The sequence below is a fragment of the Ursus arctos genome, unplaced genomic scaffold (genome assembly GCF_023065955.2).
Source record: "Ursus arctos isolate Adak ecotype North America unplaced genomic scaffold, UrsArc2.0 scaffold_22, whole genome shotgun sequence".
NCBI lineage: Eukaryota > Metazoa > Chordata > Mammalia > Carnivora > Ursidae > Ursus > Ursus arctos.
The window spans coordinates 34359877-34379384 of NW_026622897.1; the positions used below are offsets into that span (position 1 = coordinate 34359877).

The window sequence follows — 19508 nt, forward strand, 5'->3', positions numbered from 1 at the left end:
CTCGATTCAGGTGACCAGCTGAAAAAAAGGGTCCTCTGCTCCTCTGCCATCTTTTTCCCTCCCTCCTGTATTCTCCTTTAAAGAGGTATTTCTCAAGTGACTGCCAAACACCCAAGAGGATATTAACATTAAGAAAAGAGAGAAAATTCCCTCCCCGTAATCATATGGTAAATATCATCAATAGAGTTTCCATGAATTCTGAGCCATGGTATGTTTCTTTACCGGTGCCTTACACTCTATTTATATCTTATTTAATTAGCCTTGTTCCAACCTACTTCTTATGATATACATCACCCTCTCCTTGCTTTCCACAACTTTTTTGTATACTAAACAATTCAGGTAAGATCCTTATTTATAAAGGAAAGAATTAAAGGCTTAAAAATACACTTCCATGCTATAACAAAAAAGGACAGTGAACTGACAAGTTTATAGAGGTGATATTCAAGCAAAAACCTTAGATGCCATGTTTAACGCATCCCTTCCCTTACCCCCTTACATCCAATCGGCGACTAATTTCTATGATTTTTTTCTTCTAAAAATACCAAAAGAAAACTCTGTTCACTATTTTCAATCCTCATTGCAAGTTCCCTAATTCAGGCCACTATCGCTCCTCTCCTGTCCCTCTGCAATCTATTCTCCATGCTGCCTCTACAATAACCATCTAAGAAGCAAGTTATGCCATTTCTCTGTCTAAAAACTAACAGTGGTTACCTATTCCTTTTCACATGAAGCATAACTCCTTTATGGAGAGGAGTGATGTCACCAAGATGGCAACATAGGTGTTCCTGACTTCACTCCCCCACACAAGAACAACTATCAACCATTCAAGAACAAGACAGCACTGAGAGAATTCTCGAAAACGGGACTGAAGCATTTCCTGCACTTCAGAGACTCGGAAAGACTGCATTAGAAGGAAGGGTAAGACAAGTGGCTACATGTTGACTGCACTGTCCCTCCCTTCCAGGCCAGCCCAGCACCACAAAGAGAGGTGTCCCCTGAGCCAGAGGAGAAAGCCAGCACCTCGCCAGCATTGTGGGTCACCTTGTGGGAGCCCCTACTCTGATACTGCACCATAGGAACCACAGGGGATTCTGTGGGGCTCAACCACTGGGAATCTGACTGTGATGGAGAAGTGGGGAAGGGCTTACAGCAACCAGCACATGGATCTTGACAAACTGAGTTCATACCTCCTGGGGCCAAGGAGTAATCCATATGGATGGTTTTGCTCAGCTACATAGTGGAGTCAGGGACGTACATAATGACCAGGGAACACAGCAGGGTGCAGAAGTCTCTAATTTGGACCCTCAAACGAGAAGTTTTGCCAGCCCTAGAATTCAGTTTGCCCATCCCCAGGCCAGAAGCTAAATCATAGCCCCACACACCACAAAGTGTCTTCCCACCCCATCTGACCAAATGACTAGCAAAAACAGGAAGCAGTGTGGACAGGGAGACAGGAGAGCAGAGCTGACTGCTGCCAGAGCAATGCCAAGACTGGGAATGCAGCATTCCCAAGCAGTGGAATTAATTCTTAGCTGGGGCTGAGGGTAGCTCTTGGCCCTTCCCAACACTGAGCTTGTTGGGAAATTGAGAGTAACTAGAAAGGTCCCTTCCCCTCCCACCAAGGCAAGGAGGCTAAAACACAGACTGACCAGTTAGCCCCACCTGACCAGAAAGGGCTGGCAACAACTCATGGTAGCAGTGTAGTCCAACGGTACTCAAGCCAAGAAGTGGCAGATAGCCAAGATTTTGCAGAACAAAGCTAGTGGCCCTGTTTGCTAAGGGAACTTGGGATCTAGATCAGCTTGAGTTAACACAACAAAGAGTTTTACCGGCTTTAGAGCTGTTTCTCCTGCCGCACCCAGGAAGGGAATCCAACTCACTGCCCTGCTCATTGCTGAATATAGCTCTCAGTCTGTCTGGCCAGGGAACCTAACTAGAGAACACAAGAAGCTCCACAGCCTATCCAACAGCCCTATGTACAGTGACACTTGAACAGAGCACACAGCCCATGACTTCTCCAGTGTGCAGAGTAAAACCAGTGGCCTTGCTTGACCAGGGAATTCGCAGAACGGTAAGGCCTGATTTGGGTCCCCAAACAATGAGCCCTGGGTCCCATCATGCTGTCTTGCCAGGTCAGGAAAGCTAATTAATAGCCCCAACTACAACTGAATACAGTATCCAGTCCCAGCAATCTAGTACACCTGACCGGAGAATCCAGGTAACTGTAGAGCCCATGCTACAGCCTCACTTGGGTAGGGAACCAAGCCAGCAACCCCATCCAACTGCTCTGAAGCAGCAGCAAATCCTTCCCAATCTCTGTCCCCAGAGTTCAAACAGTTGCCTCACCCCAAAACAGACCATAACAGTAGGTCCCGCTTGCCCAAGGACAGTACCAGCAGACATTCCCAGACACCCAAACTGAACTGATTAGTGAAGAATGGTCTCTGCCAAAGAAAACCTATAAATTCTGGAAGAAAAGCCCAATCACTCAAATGTGCAGATACCAATGTAAAGAATTAAGAATCATGAAAAATCAGGTAAATTTGATATCACCAAAGGAAACTAACAAAGCTCCAATAATTGACCCTAAAGAAATGGAAAGATATGAACTGTCAGAAAAGGAATTCAGAATTATCCTCTTAATGAAATTTAATGAGCTGTAAGAACACACAGACAAACAAAATTAGGAAAACAGTGATGAGCAAAACAAGAAGTTTCACAAGAAAAGAGCAGGCATAAAAAACAAAACAAATGAACAAAAATCCAGAAATCCTAGAGTGGAAAAATACAATAACTGAGCTGAAGAATTCAACAGTTTCAAAAGCAGACTCAACCATCCAAAAGAATCAGGGACCTGGAGGATAAGATATTAGAAATTAACCAGTCAGAGATGTCTGGGTGGCTCAGTCAGTTAAGCATCTGCCTTCAGCTGAGGTCATGATCCCAGGGTCCTGGGATTGAGTTCCGCATATGGGGATCCTTGCTCAGCAGGGAGCCTGCTTCCCCCTCTGCCAGCAGCTCCCCCTGCTTGTGCTCTCTTGCTCTCTCTCTCTCTGACAAATAAATAAATAAAATCTTAAAAAAAAAAATTAACCAGTCAGAAAAACAAAAAGAAAAAAAGAATGAAAAACAGTGAGGAAGAAAGCCTACAGGAATTATGTGACACAACGTAAAGAAACAATAGTCACATTATGGGAATCCCAGAAGAAAAGAAAAAGGGATAGAAAGTATATTTAAGACAATAGTGACTGAAAATGTCCTGAATCTGGCAAAAGAAATGGACATCCAGATCCATGAGGCTCAAAGTACCCTAAATATGTTGAACCTGAACAGGGATACACTGAGACACATTATAATTAAAACCTCAGAACTCAGGGCACCTGGGTGGCTCAGTCAGTTAATCCTCTACCTTCAGCTCAGGTCATGATCCCAGAGTCCTGGGATCAAGCCCCACATCAGGCTCCTTGCTCAGTGGGGAGCCTGCTTCTCCCTCTCCCTCTGCCTCCTTCTCCCTCTTCCTGCCACTCCCCCTGCATGTACACGCATGTGCTCTCTCTGTCAAATAAATAAGTTTAAAAATCTAAAAAACAAAAACAAATAAAAAACCATCAGAAGTCAAAGGCAAACAATTTTAAAAGCAATGAGAGAAGAGTGAGCTTCCATTCAACGGCACCCCCGTAGGAATAGTGGAAGATTTCTCAACAGAAACGTTTTAGGCCAGGAGAGAATAGGATGACATACTCAAAATATTCAAAGAAAATAACTCAGCCAAGAATTCTATAGCCAGTAAAACTGTCCTTTAGAATTGAGGGAAGGGTAGACTTTTCACAAACAAAAGTTGAGGGAGTTCATTATTACCAGATCTGCCTTATAAGAAATGGTAAATACTGAGTACAAGTGAAAGAATGCTAATTAGCATCATAAAACATAGAAAGGTAGTATAAACCTCATTGGGTAATGGTAGATATGCAGTCATAGTTATATTCTGCAATATGGTAACAGTGGCATGTAATTCACTTACAACTCTAGTCGGAAAGTTAAAAAAAGAACATAGTAAAAGTAACCATAACTACAATAATCTGTTATTAGTTACACAATACAAAAAACATGTAATTTATAACAGTAATAACCTAAAATATAAGGGGGAAGAGCAGTAAAAATATAAAGTTTGTTAAGTTCTACTGACATTAACTTGTTATCAGCTTAAAATGGCGTGTTAAAAGTGTAAGATATTTTATGTAACCTTATGGTAACCACAGGGAAAATTCTGTAGTAATCACAAAAAACGTGATAAAGAAGTCAAAGTGTATTGATACCAAAAGACATCAAACCACAAGAAAGAAAGAAAGAAAGAAAGAAAGAAAGAAAGAAAGAAAGAAAGAGACTGCAAGATAAGAAACAAGGAGCAATTAATCTACAAAACAACCAGGAACCAATTAACAAAGTGGCAACAGTAAGTCCTTACCGTATTAATAATTACTTTAAACAGAAACCAATTAAATTCTCCAATTAAAAGATGCAGTATGACTAAATGGATAAAAAAAATAAGATCCAACAATATGCTGCCTGTAAGAGACGCACTTTAGCCTCAAAGACTCACATAGACTGGGAATGAAAAGATGGAAAAAGACATTGCAAGCAAACGATAAACAAAAAAAGAGGGGTAGCCACACTTAGGCAAAAGAGACTTTTAACAATAGTATAGAGAGAAAAAGTCATGATATAATGAGAAAAAGGACAATATATAAGATAAAACAACTGTAAATATTTCTGTGCTCAACTTTGGAGCTCCTAGATGTACAAAGCAAAAACTAACAGAGCAAAAGGAAAAATAAACAGTAATACAGTAATAGTAATAATACAGTAATAATAACTGACATACACCATTGTCAACAATGGATAGATCATCCAGACAGAAAATCAATAAGAAATCAGAGGATTTGAACAACACTATGGTAAAAATAGACCTAACAGGTACATACAGAATACTCTATCCAACAGCAGCAGAATACACATTCTTCTGAAGTGCACATGTTACACTTTCTACTATAGACCACATGTTAGGTCACAAAACATGTCTTAGCAAATTCAAGAAGACTAAAATCATACTAGTTATCTTCTCTGTCTATAATGGCCTAAAACTAGAAATCACTAACAGGAGGAAAACTGAAAAATTCACAAACATAAAGAAATTAAACAACATTCTCCTGAACAACCAACAACCATTTGGTCAGGGAACAAATTAAAGGGGAAATAAAGTCTGTACAAACAAAAGTGGAAACACAACATACCAGAAGTTGTAGGACGTAGCATAAGCCTTCTAAAAGGGGAGTTCATAGCAATAAATGCATACATTAAGAAGCAAGAAAAATCTAGGGCGCCTGGGGGGCGCAGTCGGTTAGGCATCCAACTCTTGGTTTTGGCTCAGGTTGTGATCTCAGGGTTGTTAATTTGAGCCCTGCGATGGGCTCCACGCTCAGAGTGGGGTCTGCTTGGGATTCTTTCTCCCTCTCCTTCTGCCCTTCCCTGCCCCCTCTAATAAATAAATAAATCTTAAAAAAAAAAAAGAAGAAAAATCCCACATTAACAACCTAAGTGTATATCTTAAGTAACTAAAAGAAGAACAAACTGAGCCCAAAATCAGCAGAAGGAAACAATAAAGATCAGAGCAGAAATAAATAAAACAGAAAAGAAGGGGGGAAAAAAGATCAACCAAACTAAGTGTTGGTTCCCTGAAAAGATAAAGTTGGCAAACTCTTAGACTAACCAAGGAAAAAAGAGAAAGGGTCTTAATCAACAAAATTATAAATGAAAAAGGAGACATTACAACTGATATGAACAACCATGAAAGCCCTAGAAGAAAATACAGGAATAGAGCTCCTTGACATGGAGCTTAGCAACAATTTTTTTGGATATGATACCAAAAGCACAAGAAACAAATATAAAACAAGTGGGACCACATCAAACTAAAAAGTTTCTGTACGGCAAAAGAAATCATCAACAAAGTGAAAAGACAACCTACAGAATGGAAAAAAATATTTGTAAACTGTGTATCTAATAAGGGGTTAATAGCCAAGATATATAACTCATGCAACACAGCAGCAAAAACCAAATCACTATGTTGTACACCTGAAACTAATGTAACACTACATGTCAGCTCTACTCAAATAAAAAAAAAAAAAATTCAATGGTCGAAGGACCTGATGAACATTTCTTCAAAAAAAAGATATGAAAGGCCAATAGCAAATGAAAAGATTCTCAATATAGTCATTAGGTAAATGCAAATTAAAACCACCATGAGCTATCACCTCAGATGTATAAGAATGGCCATGATAAAATAAAAAATAAAAAAAATAAAGAGATGACAAATGTTGGTGTGGATGTGAAGAAAGAAAACCCTGTTGAGGGGTTGTAAATTGGTTCAGCTGCCATAGAAAAGACTTGTGGTTGGGGGAATGAAAACTGGAGGAAAGCGGTCAGGTGGCAAAAGGGTACAAACTCCCATTATAAGAGAAATGACTATTGGGATGTAATGTACAGCATGATGACTGTAACTAACACCGCTGTATGATATATAGGAAAGTTGCTGAGAGTAAATCCTATGTGTTCTCCTCAAAAGGAGAAAATTGTTTCCTTTTTTCTTTCTTTTTAGTCTGTCTATATGAGAAGATGGATGTTAGCTGAACTGATTCTGGTCATCATTTCACAACATATGTAAATCAAACCGTCATGCTGTGTACCTTAAACTTACACAGTGATGTATGTCAATTCTTTCTTAATAAAACTGTGAAAGAAATTCCTTTATGCTACTCAGCAAAGCCCAGCCCTTCACACTCCAGCTTTCCCCAGTCTGATCTCTCACCACTCCAGTCTTGAGTCAAGTCTATACCAATATTTTCAGTTCCCAAAGGGCTTCATACTCTCTCACTCGAGTACCTGCTTTATCAGTCACTGTATTCATCACTGTATATTTTATTTTATTTTATTTTAAGATTTTATTTATTTATTTGACAGAGAGAGACAGCCAGCGAGAGAGGGAACACAGCAGGGGGAGTGGGAGAGGAAGAAGCAAGCTCCCAGCGGAGGAGCCTGATGTGGGGCTCGATCCCGATACGCCGGGATCACGCCCTGAGCCGAAGGCAGACGCTTTAACGACTGCGCTACCCAGGCGCCCCATCACTGTATATTTTAATCGTCAGTTTACTTCTTTGAATCCTCCACTAAATATATGCTTTTTGGAAGTCAGGATTGTGTCTGCCTGTTTCATGGATTTAGCCACCAGTAAATGTAGTGCTACATAAATTGGATGGATGGATGGATGAGTGAAGGAAGGAATGATTAATGAATAAATCAATGAACCACAAGGAAGCCTTCATAAGAAGCAAAATTAGTTTCTCAAGTTTTCTTAGCAAACATGGAGTCAGAGCTAAAATGGTCGGATCACCGGAGAAGCATACACCACCTGAGATCCTAATGTACATCCCAACCCAGGGAGGTACTCTCATAGCTCAATCCCTTCTTGTATCCTTAAAAAATCACTGCCGGGGAGAACTACTATTACCAGTGGGACTGCGTCACATTCTTCAGGAAACAGGCAGGGTGGGGGTAGAGTCACTGACTTAACTTATACTAATGCATATTGTCTTCCTATTTTTAGATAAGGTGATACACCTATCTCCACTAAAGGAACTGCCTTCCAAATGGAAAAGTGGAGTTGACTAGTCAGCATATACTCTTTGTAGACAGTGCTAAAGACATACGGACAACTACGGATCTTTGGCATACATTTTTATAATCTCCCTACAAATCATTGTCCTTTAGTTAATGTATCCATTTGTCAGAGTCAAATTACAACCCAATTAACTGGATTATAGCTGTCCTTAGCTATTTACATTCCAATGCTGAGGATAAAGTCTGTTTTCCTTGACTGGACTTGAGGGTTTTCCAAATTTGTTAAGCAACACATCTATCTACCTTATGATTGAATATTTCTGCAGAAGGCCATGTTTATTTCCTTAAGACTGATTTTTACTGTTTTTGCAACTGGATTTTTCTTGATCTTATCCACAAATTTCAAGGGTCCTCTGTATAATCACCACATGCATCAAAAGAAACATGTTCTTAACACAACAAATTTAAATAAAATTATTAACAATTTGGCCCATTAAAAATTATGTATGATCAGCACTATAATATATAGGTCTACAGAATTAACGTGGCTGTCCTCTCGTGTTCTAGCGGCTGCACACGATGAAGCTCGCCAGTCAGGAGTTCTGTGTTTAGAGCTTTACAAAGTAATAAAAACAATAATAATCACTTGGATAGATCTCTTTGGTTAATAAAATACCTTCCTGTATATTACTAATCCTTCAAACATTCCTATAATGCAGTTCCTATGACCAAGTAAAAAATAAAGGCACTGTGACATAAATGACTCATTCAAGAACACATACCTAAGACTGGGAACTAAGTAAGAGCTAGAGATATGATTCAAGCTCACTGGAATTTGACTGTGGTAATAGTTGCACAACTTTGTGCATATGTTAAAAGGCAGTACACTGTATTTTAAAGTGGTACGTTTTATGGTATGTGAATTATACTTCAACTTAAAAGAAAAAAATAGGCAGATCTGTATGTTCTGAGACAGTATGTATCCTCCAAAATACATTAAATGAAAAAGAAGGCATAAAATCTCTGAAAGCATACACAGATAACCAGCAACATTATTTCCTAAAGAGAGAAGAACTGGGCTGGCTGGGGGACAAGGTTGTCCCAGGAGGGAGACCTACCTTTCAATTCAAATTCAATTCAAATTCAACTTCTGAATTTTATACAGAGTGCAAGTGTTACCACTTTTAATTTTTTTAATTGAAAAGAACAAAAAGAATACTCTGATGTGTTATCTTTGGTCTTAAGGTTTATATTAAAAGATTACCTTCATTTTCTTCTATAATAAACTTAATATACATCAAAATCAACCCCTGAGCTTAGTTGCCTCAGAGACAGTGTCTAGCTCTGCAGGAAAAAAAGTCAAAACTTCATCTAGTAAGTCAAAGATCACAAAGCATCTGTATCATTTCATGTAGAGTTCAGTGCTCTAGTCTGACAGCCACATTTCCTAATCTCGTAATTCTCCTTCTGTAGGGGTATAGTTGTTTATTTACTCTTTGATTTATATTCTCTTTTCCATAATAACTTATTTCTTTTCTGTGGACACAGTTATCTCACCTGCTTTCCAAAGTTCTATGTTGATGGCAGTTCTTGCCCAGATTCCGAGATAATATTTCACATTTTGACAATTCTCAGGACATTTGTTGGACTTTCTGATTACTTTCCCACCTAAATCTGACATTGGCTTTTTGAATTAGCAAAAATCTTGCAAAGTTACTTGTAGACTCTTAATTTTTAGTTGATCCACTTATTGCGCATTCTGCTTCATACTTTGCCAAGCTGATGGCTTCATAACTGAATAAGCAATTTTCAATTTTACTGGCCACATGCTATTGAGCAACAAACGATACTTCAAACCATTTGGTATCTTTAGTTCTCCAGTGGTGGATTTTACTTTTCCTTGCTTTGTGAAACAAACTTAAGTAAATTAGAAGCTCTGTAATTCAAACGCAGTGTTTGAAATCTAAATTCAAAAATCACAGCTCATTTTCGTATCTGAATTCTAGAATAATCTGGATCTCAAATCTAATGATTAGCAAAGAAACAACCAATGTGTCTGAACTTAAATTCTCAAGAAAGCAGAGTGAACATGCAGAAAGTTAAAGACTATTTTAGGCAGAGTTTAAATATTCAGTAAAGGGCTCTGGCAAGTGGTGTACTGAGAGAGAATAGGGGGGATGACAGACTGTCACACAGATTTCCAGGCTGAATTCTGCTTTCATCTCTTACTGTGGTAAATCACACTGATAAGTTTTCTCATAGTAAACCAACCCACCTTAGTCATGATGTATTATCTCTATTGTACACTATCAGATTTGATTTGTTAATATTTTATGTATAAGTGTGTCCTCTATGAAGACCTAAAACTTCCAAAATTTCACGGGGAGCTAAGTTATAAGCAGAATGAAATTTTTATATAAACTATGAAATATTTTCAGAATTATATTAAAGGATATCCAAGAGAGAAAAAGGTGAGTGAATAATGTTGAATGGCATATAAGAATAGTAAAATGTAAATATATTTACCATTTAATTTTTATCATTATTAAGCATTTTTTAATAAGCTGATTTACTTGTTAGCTCTTAGATAAGTAAAGATTCATAAAAGATCACTAACATAGTCTCAAAACAGTTTAAAGAAACTGAAAGGTAGACAAGAAATCAGGATTAGCCTTCATTAAACAACAACAAAACCCACACAACTATATAAAGTTATATACTTCTACCCTTAAGTTTTTTGTTTTAATGAATATAATGCAGAATATTAAAGCTGAAAGAACAAAAGTACATACCTGTCTTCTATACTCTAAAAGAGAGTCATATAGCTTCCACCCATTTTCAGGAAATACTTCTTTGTATTCAAAAGCAAAAACAGGCTACAAAACAGTAAAAAGAGTTAATAGCTACAAAAAGACATTCCAGGAGGGCATGAATCAGAAATGAATCCTTATCATACCCAAAGTTTTCATTTACTTATCGGCAAGGATATTTTGTAGTGGTGTCCTTTTTCTATATTGTTGTTTTGGCTCTTGTTTTACAATTTTGAAAACGTATCGTTTTTTCATATTTTTCAAATACATAGAAAAGCAAAAAGGCCCACCACCAAAATGCATCAGATGCTAACATAATCACCATATTTCCTTCAGATATAAGCTGTTTAGGTTTCTTCTAAATAATCAAAGGTTTACAGAACGAAAGACATCTTCTGATATAATTAAGTAGTTCAATATCACAGATGTCAGCAGTTAAGCAGCTGAAGTTAATGCTACATTTTCTAAAACATACTGAATAAACATATTATTTTTTGGCATGCGATCAATGCCAAAAAAGAAAATCTAATTTATCATTTATGTAGACAGAATGACAGAAACAACTATGATGAAAAACATTTAAACAAGAGTCAAAAACCCAGTACTGATTACAAATTTTACTCTCTACTAGTTGTGCCCTTGAGTTAATTGCTTACCTGCCCCTGGTTACAACTCTAATAGGGATAAATACTATTTACCACCACAGGACTAATGTGGAAGTTAGATTATATAACATTAATGAGGGAGCACCATTACTAGCAGATAGCAGGAACTCAGCTAAGTATTTGCCCACTCTTTCCTCCTAAAATTGCTAGACTTAACTCTCAGCTCCTAGTTTAAAAGGAGATTTCAAATAAATACAATCTTTAGAAAAAAGTAAAAAGGAGATTTCAAATCCTAATGAAGACCACAGATAGCTTTTCATCGTGGGAACGCCCTCTGCAGAAAGAGCATATAATTACAGAATGTCAGCGAGCAGGAATGGACCTCAGAAATCAGCTGGTCCAGCTTCTCATTTCATACCTAAGAGAAACTGCTCCAAGAGATTAGATGAAACCTAAATTATGCATGTGGGTTAATGGCAAGTAGGATCACAAATGCAGATTCTAGGTAGCCTAAATAAGTTTCTTTACACTACATCAAAAATTACAATACACATTTTTCAAAGATAAAAACATCTTACCAGGTTATTAGAGACAGGAAATGCATATTTCATTAGATTCTCAAAAATGGATCTTCTTGTTCGCCCCTCAGGTTTATGAGCAAACCGTAAATTCCGAATATCCTAGAAGAGATTTAGGATCCAAGTTATCGATCCTTGTTCATCTGTTATTTAATGAACACATAAGGTAACTTGCAACTATCTTGTAAAATATTAAGATCTGTGAATGTGGGATACAAAAATAAGAAAACAGCTCCTGGAGGCAGGGAAATCACAATGCCTTATTGAAAGATAAAAAAAACCCACAAGGCGCTCTAATACAAGGCAAAATTCAGAGGACAGAAATTTTATTTCTGCTTATTTACTCAAGATAAGCCAGTAAAGGAGACATCACCTGATCAGAGATACTGTATCTGAGGCTCACTATCATGACTGATACACAGCTCATTGTTTGTCACTTCCCTGGGAAAGCCCATTTCTTGTCATGAATTTCCCTATTAAAAAACCTGATTAGCTCTTGTTGTATTTCGTAAGTGTCTTTGTTCCCATTATGCCTGGTGATAACTTTCCTACTTATGATCCCTTCTTTTCATTGGATCTTCATTAAGTTTCCTGCTACTAGACTGATAGAATCAAACTCTGCTTAAATCTCTTCCTCCTCTCTTTGTCCAAGTTCTTCAAACATCTCCTGGCAGATAAACTCTCAAATGTTTGGTTGATATCATCCTGGCTCTACGATCAGCTCTAAAGCCCCAGGCTCCCTTTTGTTATTTGTCCTCAAGCAATTTTCTATGCTCAGGCTCAATATAGATATTTATGCTCTGGTTTACTGACATCTTAACTGCACCAAGAAAAACTTGGGGATTAAGAATAATTTCAAGACTACCCATCTTATCTAAGTGTTTTAATCTAAGCAGAATTCAAAATAGCTTTATTATACCCCATTCTGTAAAACTGAATACAGGAACACTGCACTCTAATGCACCTGCAGTACATGAACAAATAGGACATTTTATTACAAAGCTGACCCAAAACTAGGACGTTAGCTTTACCTTATTTTAAAACAAACATGTGCGGAAACCTGAGCTGATACCTTGTTTTTTCCTCAGTAAATATCTTTACAACTAGTAGAGATATTCATAATCACTGTTAATCACAAAGTTCTCTAAAAGTACCCCTACGAATGTTTGGGTTTGTCAGTAATGATCTTGTTCCATGGAAAAAATTATATTTAAAAGCATCAAGACTTCAAAATCTTCCTCTTTCATGTCCTCTCATATTCTATGCTCTATTTACTATTAGATTACAGAAAAGTGATCAGGAGACAATGTGCTCGACACATGGTTGGCAGCTCTTATACTCTTAGAGCCCTTCTGACTACGAAGGAAAACGCATAAAAATAATTACTTAGTCATTACCTTTATTACTAGATTTACAGGACTTCTAAGATTAGCATAAGAAAGTAACTTGAAAGTTATGCACGTGCTGCTGCTTTTACTTTTGGCACTGGCAGAACAGCAGGAAAAAAAAAATAAGGTGATCTAAAACTGAAATGTGCACAGGTGTTAATTAGGCCATAATGAGAAGAGAGACCTATTGAAGTGGCACCAGGTATGAAATATCTATGACTGAACAGAATAATGAAAGTGTAAAAATCTAAGTTTCATTCAAGTACCAATGCACTTAAGGAATACAAGTTAAACATCATCAAATCAAAACAATGGGATAGCTCCTACACCTGTCAGAATGGCTAAAATCAAAAACTCAAGAAACAACAAGTGTTGGTGAGGATGTAGAGAAAAAGAAACCCTCATGCACTGTTGGTGGGAATGCAAAATGGTGCAACCACTATGGAAAACAGTATGGAAGTTCCTCAAAAAATTAATAACAGAATACCCTACAATCCAGTAAACACATTACTGGGTATTTACCCAAAGAACACAAAAACACTAATTCAGACAGATACATGCATCCCTATGTTTACTGCAGCATTATTTGCAATAGCTAAACTAGGGAAGCAGCCCAAGTGTCCATCAGTAGATGAATGGATAAAGAAGATGATGTACAAACAGAGAGAGAATGGTGTATTACTCAGGCATAAGAATGAAATCTTGCCATTTGCAATGACATGGATGGAGTTAGTATAATGCTAAGCGAAATAATCTAGCCAGAGAAAGACAAATACCATATGATTTCACTCATATGTGGAATTTAAGAAACAAAACAAATGAACAAAGAAAAAAAAAAAAAGAGACAAGCCAAGAAACAGGCTCTTAACTATAGAGAATCGATGGTTACCAGAGGGGAGATGGGTGGCAGGGAGGGTGAAATAGGTGAAGGGGATTAAGAGTACACTTATCTTGATGAGCACTGAGTAGCATATGGAACTGCTGAATCACTATATTGTCCACCTGAAACTAATATAACACTGTATATTAGCTACACTGGAATTAAAATTTTCTTAAAAGGTAAAACAGTTAAATTCTCCGAGTTAGAGAATATTCATGGCAAAGATAAATATGGGGAGGAAAATAAAACAGAGCTGATCATAAGGAAAAAAAAAAAAAAGAACAGGAGTTAGGTAAGAAAATAGGGAAGATTTATAATGTCAAGTTTTCCACACCATTGTTTCAGGAAGCAGAAAAATTATGAGAAGTAGAAATAGGAAAGACAGGTTATGATGAATGTACCTGAGCCAGTTCTTCCACTACAAAGTCCTATGCCTTAACCACTCAGCCTATGTTTCTAATTTGTAAATTAAAGGTAATAATGTCTACCTTGTCTACTTCAGATTTTTCGAGGCTCAACATTATGAAATAATCAATGTCAAAGTACCGTGTACTGGGTCCAAAAGAATTTAAGCCTAATTCATGATAGATCACCTTTTATTACTCTTAAATGTTGTTGTTGTCTTCTAGGATGATATTCCAGTATGAAATGTACTTGACAGTTTGGAAACCAGTTTCTACACCCAGGCTCTATTTAATTGAAAGCTTTTCAAACCAAATAAAATTGCATAAATAAACCATTTACCTTACACACAGTTTCTAGTCCATAAGAATTTTCACCTCGACTAGAAGCACCACCAATTTTTTCTACTCTACTTATCACACCAAGAGAGGCATCTAAAACAAATGGGGGATCCTAAAGGAAGGAAAGAAAAAAACAATTAAAACTAAGCAATTGATACTGTACAATTATCTTAATTAGAAATGCCTTAATTAAAGATGATCAGAAATGAACAAAACTGCAAAGAACATACAGATGTACATATAAAAATCTAATCAAACAAGTCTTACCCGTTCCATGCTTTTAAAATATAACCTGTAATTCGTGACAGTCAGAGTTCCTCGTACAGCACCAGTGAATGGACATATATAAGTCACATCTTTGGCTGCAAAGGCAAAGAGTCCATTATTAAAAACTGCACTCTCATCTTTTCACAAGTGAAATTTACTAAAATTCTGATTGCTGTTCTAATCTATGCTTAAAAAAAAAAAAAATCACAGAATCAGTGTTCCAACAGAACTCAGAAGCCAAATCCAGGCTTCTAACCATGCAGAAATCTGGGAAGGACTGAAGAGGTAGAGATAACCCCTACCTTCAGACAGGAGACAAGGCTAGCCACTATCCCTGCTGGATAAAATACATGTGGAAGTTGGGGTAGTGGGTGGAAGGGTAGTAGTAATGGTGGTTAACAACTGCAAATGTTGCAAGCCACAGTCACCAGTCATCTAGTTTCTAGATCACCTCACCAATCTGCTGGTTGTCTTCTGGTCGGTCTAATTTGTCAACATTCCTCTAAAAATATATTTGAAATACATAATACCAGCAACTCCTGACTGATTTCCTAATGGGAAAATACTGTAGGAGAAATGCAATGTATATGAAATATAATTTCTTAGAAAGGTAATAATTAAATAAGAGGATATTATATTCCTGACCAAGCAACTGATGTCAAAATTTATAGAGAAATAATCACAAGCATTGTTCTATTAAATGATAAATGATGAATCTGCACAGTATAATGCTTTTTAAAACATTCATTAATTAAGCAGTATAACTCAGCTACCACTAGCTCAAAATAGTATTTAATATGGTAGAGTTCATAATACCCACTACAAACTTTTTTATATCTTAAAATAGTCATAAATCCCTGGTATGTCATTATAGCAGCAAATGAGCAAATAAAGAAATATCTTCATCGCTCCGGAAAGTAAGGCACAACTAGGAGCAACAAACTGCTAAGAACTTTCCAAAGGACTTCTGGGAAAATGTAGGGACATAAAATACATTTAATAAGGTATTGCAACTTCCTGACTTTGCTTTTTACTCACCACTTTGAAGGACTGAACACTTTGTATGGAATCTGAAATGAGACTGATCTTATAACACACATTTCTAACCTTCAAAATAGTTCCCTTAGGAATGTTCAAGTATGAGCTACATTTTTTAAATCATTGTTTTCAATGCATGTTTCATTTAGAGGGACACTTTTAAAATTAAATAAACCTATCATTATAGAAAGATACACAAACTTCCCTTGCATATACTTTCTTGCCCTTATAAATTTTTACCTCAAGTAGAAAAAGCTTTATTCAATGCTACTAAAACATTTCTGGATTCTTTCCAGAGCCAGTTTTCTTACTTACACAAGAAAAATCAACCTCATTATTCTATATGCTGCCACAAGATATGTTCCCCTTCGTCCCATGTTTTTGTTACATCTTGCCTTTTATTCTAAAATCATGAGATAATACTCATGAAAGTGATTCCAAAATTGGAAGTACTATACATACATAAGGGTTTATATCTATGTTATTATTATCATTGATCATTTGTTCTGCCCCCTTTATCCTTCCTTCTCAGTCTGGTGGCAGCTAAATCACACTGAAGGGAGAATTAATGCTTAGCAGGGTTTGCACCAAGTAGACAAGAGATTATGACCGGGAGCCATACCAGAGTAAATGACAGTAGTAACAACCAACACTGATGGCCTTGCACTTCAAAGTTTATAAAGTATTTTTCACCTGAGTACTTCCTTTAACCTTCATAACAAGCCTTGTATATAAGACCTATAATAAAACCTATAAATTTTAGATGAGAACACCAGGGCTCAGAGAAGTATAACGAATAGCCTAATATTTCAGAACCAGGAACTGCAAAGATTAAGACTTAAAAGCAGTTCCTCTGATTACAAATTCAAATCACTTTCCATCACGTCATGCAAAGCTAAGCCACTAACATAGCACCATCTGACTTCTAAAGTGTAAAGGTTGAAATACTGTAGTCTGGGGCTATCTCTACTTCTGAGATGCCCAGGCCACAATACTCTGAGACTGTTACTTCCTTAAATTAGTATGTTGTTGATGTTCCTAACACTACTCCAACTTTTAAAAAAACTAAACTGCAGATTTACATTAGACCAACTAAAAATTAAATGTCTTTTTTAGAGGAATTAATATAATCTAGGTTATTCTAGCCTTACGCTTTATGTTCAAAGTAATTTTGCATAAAATCAAGTCTAGATAGGTTATTTTGAATCAGAATATTTAATATACTAGGTATTCCTCTAAATTTTGCAATACTGATACCGCCTAGTGGTACCAAAAGAGCTTAGATTTACTAACCCTCTCAAATTTTCACTGAGTTCACAGGGGAAGAAGCCATAATATTTTCTGTGAGGTAGACTAAAATGAACCTTGAAAATACATATTTGTAAGGATATAAAATACATACAAACAAATGTAATAAACGAGAGCATGCAATCTGTACAGAAAGAGAGGCAGAAAAACATATGCTAAGTAATACAATGAAGGGGAAGTCCATTCGGCTGTGGGATCAGAAAAGGTTCAAGGAATAGAGGCATATAAGTTGTGCCCCAATGGCAGGTATCCATTAGATGGGCAGAGATGGTGAGATGGCCCTCAATGCACAGGAAGCACCGAATCCAAGATACAGACATGCAGAAGTGAAGCACCTACCTGGACAAAGGTTTAAGTGTACAGTCTGGCTCTCTTTAGTTCTTACTATGTCACACTCTCTTCACTCCTCAATTTCCCTCCCTGGCTCCTCTTCTACCACATGTTGTAAATTAACAATAAAATGAAAGGTGGTGTTTCTTTGGCGAAGAAACCATTTATTCTCCTAACACACTACTTTATTTCTTAAAATCTATGGTATTTTGTAGATTACCACATAGATTTAATAAAGTAAAAGCATGAGGACAAAAAAAAATCTTAAATGCTTGTTTCTAGTCCATACAATAAGTTAATGCTTAGTTCTTTGGGCTGCAAAAGAAAAGCACCTAGATGCAAACACCTTGCTTTGCAATGGAGATGAAATATCTTTATTCAAAAACTGACGCAAGTTTATTCAGAGTAGAAAAAATAAACAGAAAGAAAGAATGTGTTATAAGAAAAATTACTCATACAAAGTGACAATCCAATGTTTTATCTAGGCAAACCAATATCTTACTGCAGTCATTCAAATTAATGAAATATTCTTTTGAAAATTCAGCAAGTTTAAAAAAAAAAAAAAAAAGCCCCCTACTTTCAATGAATGTAAAGCAAACCAGAGAAGAAGCAGAATATAATTCAATTTGCATGTTTCCCTATAGTCCAACTACAAACATAACCAGCAGGTGTAGTGGATCTAGGCATACAGGACCCACCAAATGTTGGGAAGGGTGGCAGTAATGAGTGCTGCCAGACAGGAGGTATCTTGGACAGTGAACCTGTTCTCTATACACTGAGAGTACTGAATAGTCTGTGCACTCAGAAAGGAGAAGGAAATTCAACAAAAAATACCATTACAGACCCATGTCTTTAATATTTTCTCCTGGAAGCAAGGGTGGTTCTTCCATTTCTGCTAATTTGTTAGATTCCCTCAGGACCTGGATTGGAAAGGGGAGGAGGGAGCAAGAAAAGAAACATGTTTTATTCAAAGGCTACTTTTTCACTCCAATTTCAATTGAGCATGCTTGCTCTTATTTAAAGTTATAACATTATATCACAAATACTACTTTAAATCAAATTATAGAAACTGTGGTGTTGGCATGTCCAACTTGTGAAGTTGCTGTTTTTCTACCCAGCATTTACTGAGTGCCTACTTTAAGTAGGGTACTGTACAAAACACTTGACATGTTTTCTCAGTGAATCCCACGACAGCCCTGTAAAGGGTAGGTGTTATTATCCTCAGTTCCTAAATGAAGAAAAACAGGTCAGGAGCGACAATTAACTTGTTCGAGATCACACAGCTAACAAGTCAGAATCTACGTATAAACTATAGTTTAGTGGACTGTATAGTATAGTTTAGTAGGTATAAATTATAGTTTAAAGTCCATGTTCTTTCCATTAAGCCATGTTCAGGGGCCCCAGTGCATTTAAACCCAGATAAAATCAAGCTCTTATGTAGATTTAATGTTTAGAGAATTTGGAAATGATGGTGATAAAGTATCTTGTTGAAAAAGAGATATTAAATAGATTAAAATCATGATCAACAACTGTTACTGAATAGTTACCTTACAAAGGACGTTACACTGTGGACGCTACACTGTATTCCAAGAATATACAGATACAGAAACATGGCTGTATAATGGATTTACAATGTGCACACGAACACACACACACACACACACACACACACACACACACGCACACATGCTGTCATATGCTAAATATAAATACATCCCCTTGGGTACCATGAGCCTCCCCACCTCTGCCTCTTTCACTACCAAACAATAATCTTCATCGTCTCCAATTTTTTAGCTCCCATTATTTCCTCAACATTCTGCAATCTGGCTTTGCCACCCAACCCAATCCTTCCAGGGAACCCACTTTCTTCCCAATCACCTCCTCATTATT

At 36.9% G+C, this 19508-nt stretch overlaps 1 protein-coding gene across 2 annotated transcripts in view; it reads right to left on the reverse strand.

The window, feature by feature from the left end:
- The window catches only part of MTMR2 (myotubularin related protein 2), a 119086-nt gene that overhangs the window by 34668 nt on the left and 64910 nt on the right, over positions 1-19508 (reverse strand). For both annotated transcript variants that reach the window (XM_026505303.4, XM_026505304.4), the window contains 5 exons: positions 18463-18538; positions 14943-15037; positions 14677-14787; positions 11665-11766; positions 10464-10547 (listed from right to left, as the gene is read on the reverse strand). In XM_026505303.4, the coding sequence (XP_026361088.1) occupies positions 10464-10547; positions 11665-11766; positions 14677-14787; positions 14943-15037; positions 18463-18538 (468 nt within the window). The remainder of the gene's footprint in view (positions 1-10463; positions 10548-11664; positions 11767-14676; positions 14788-14942; positions 15038-18462; positions 18539-19508) is intronic.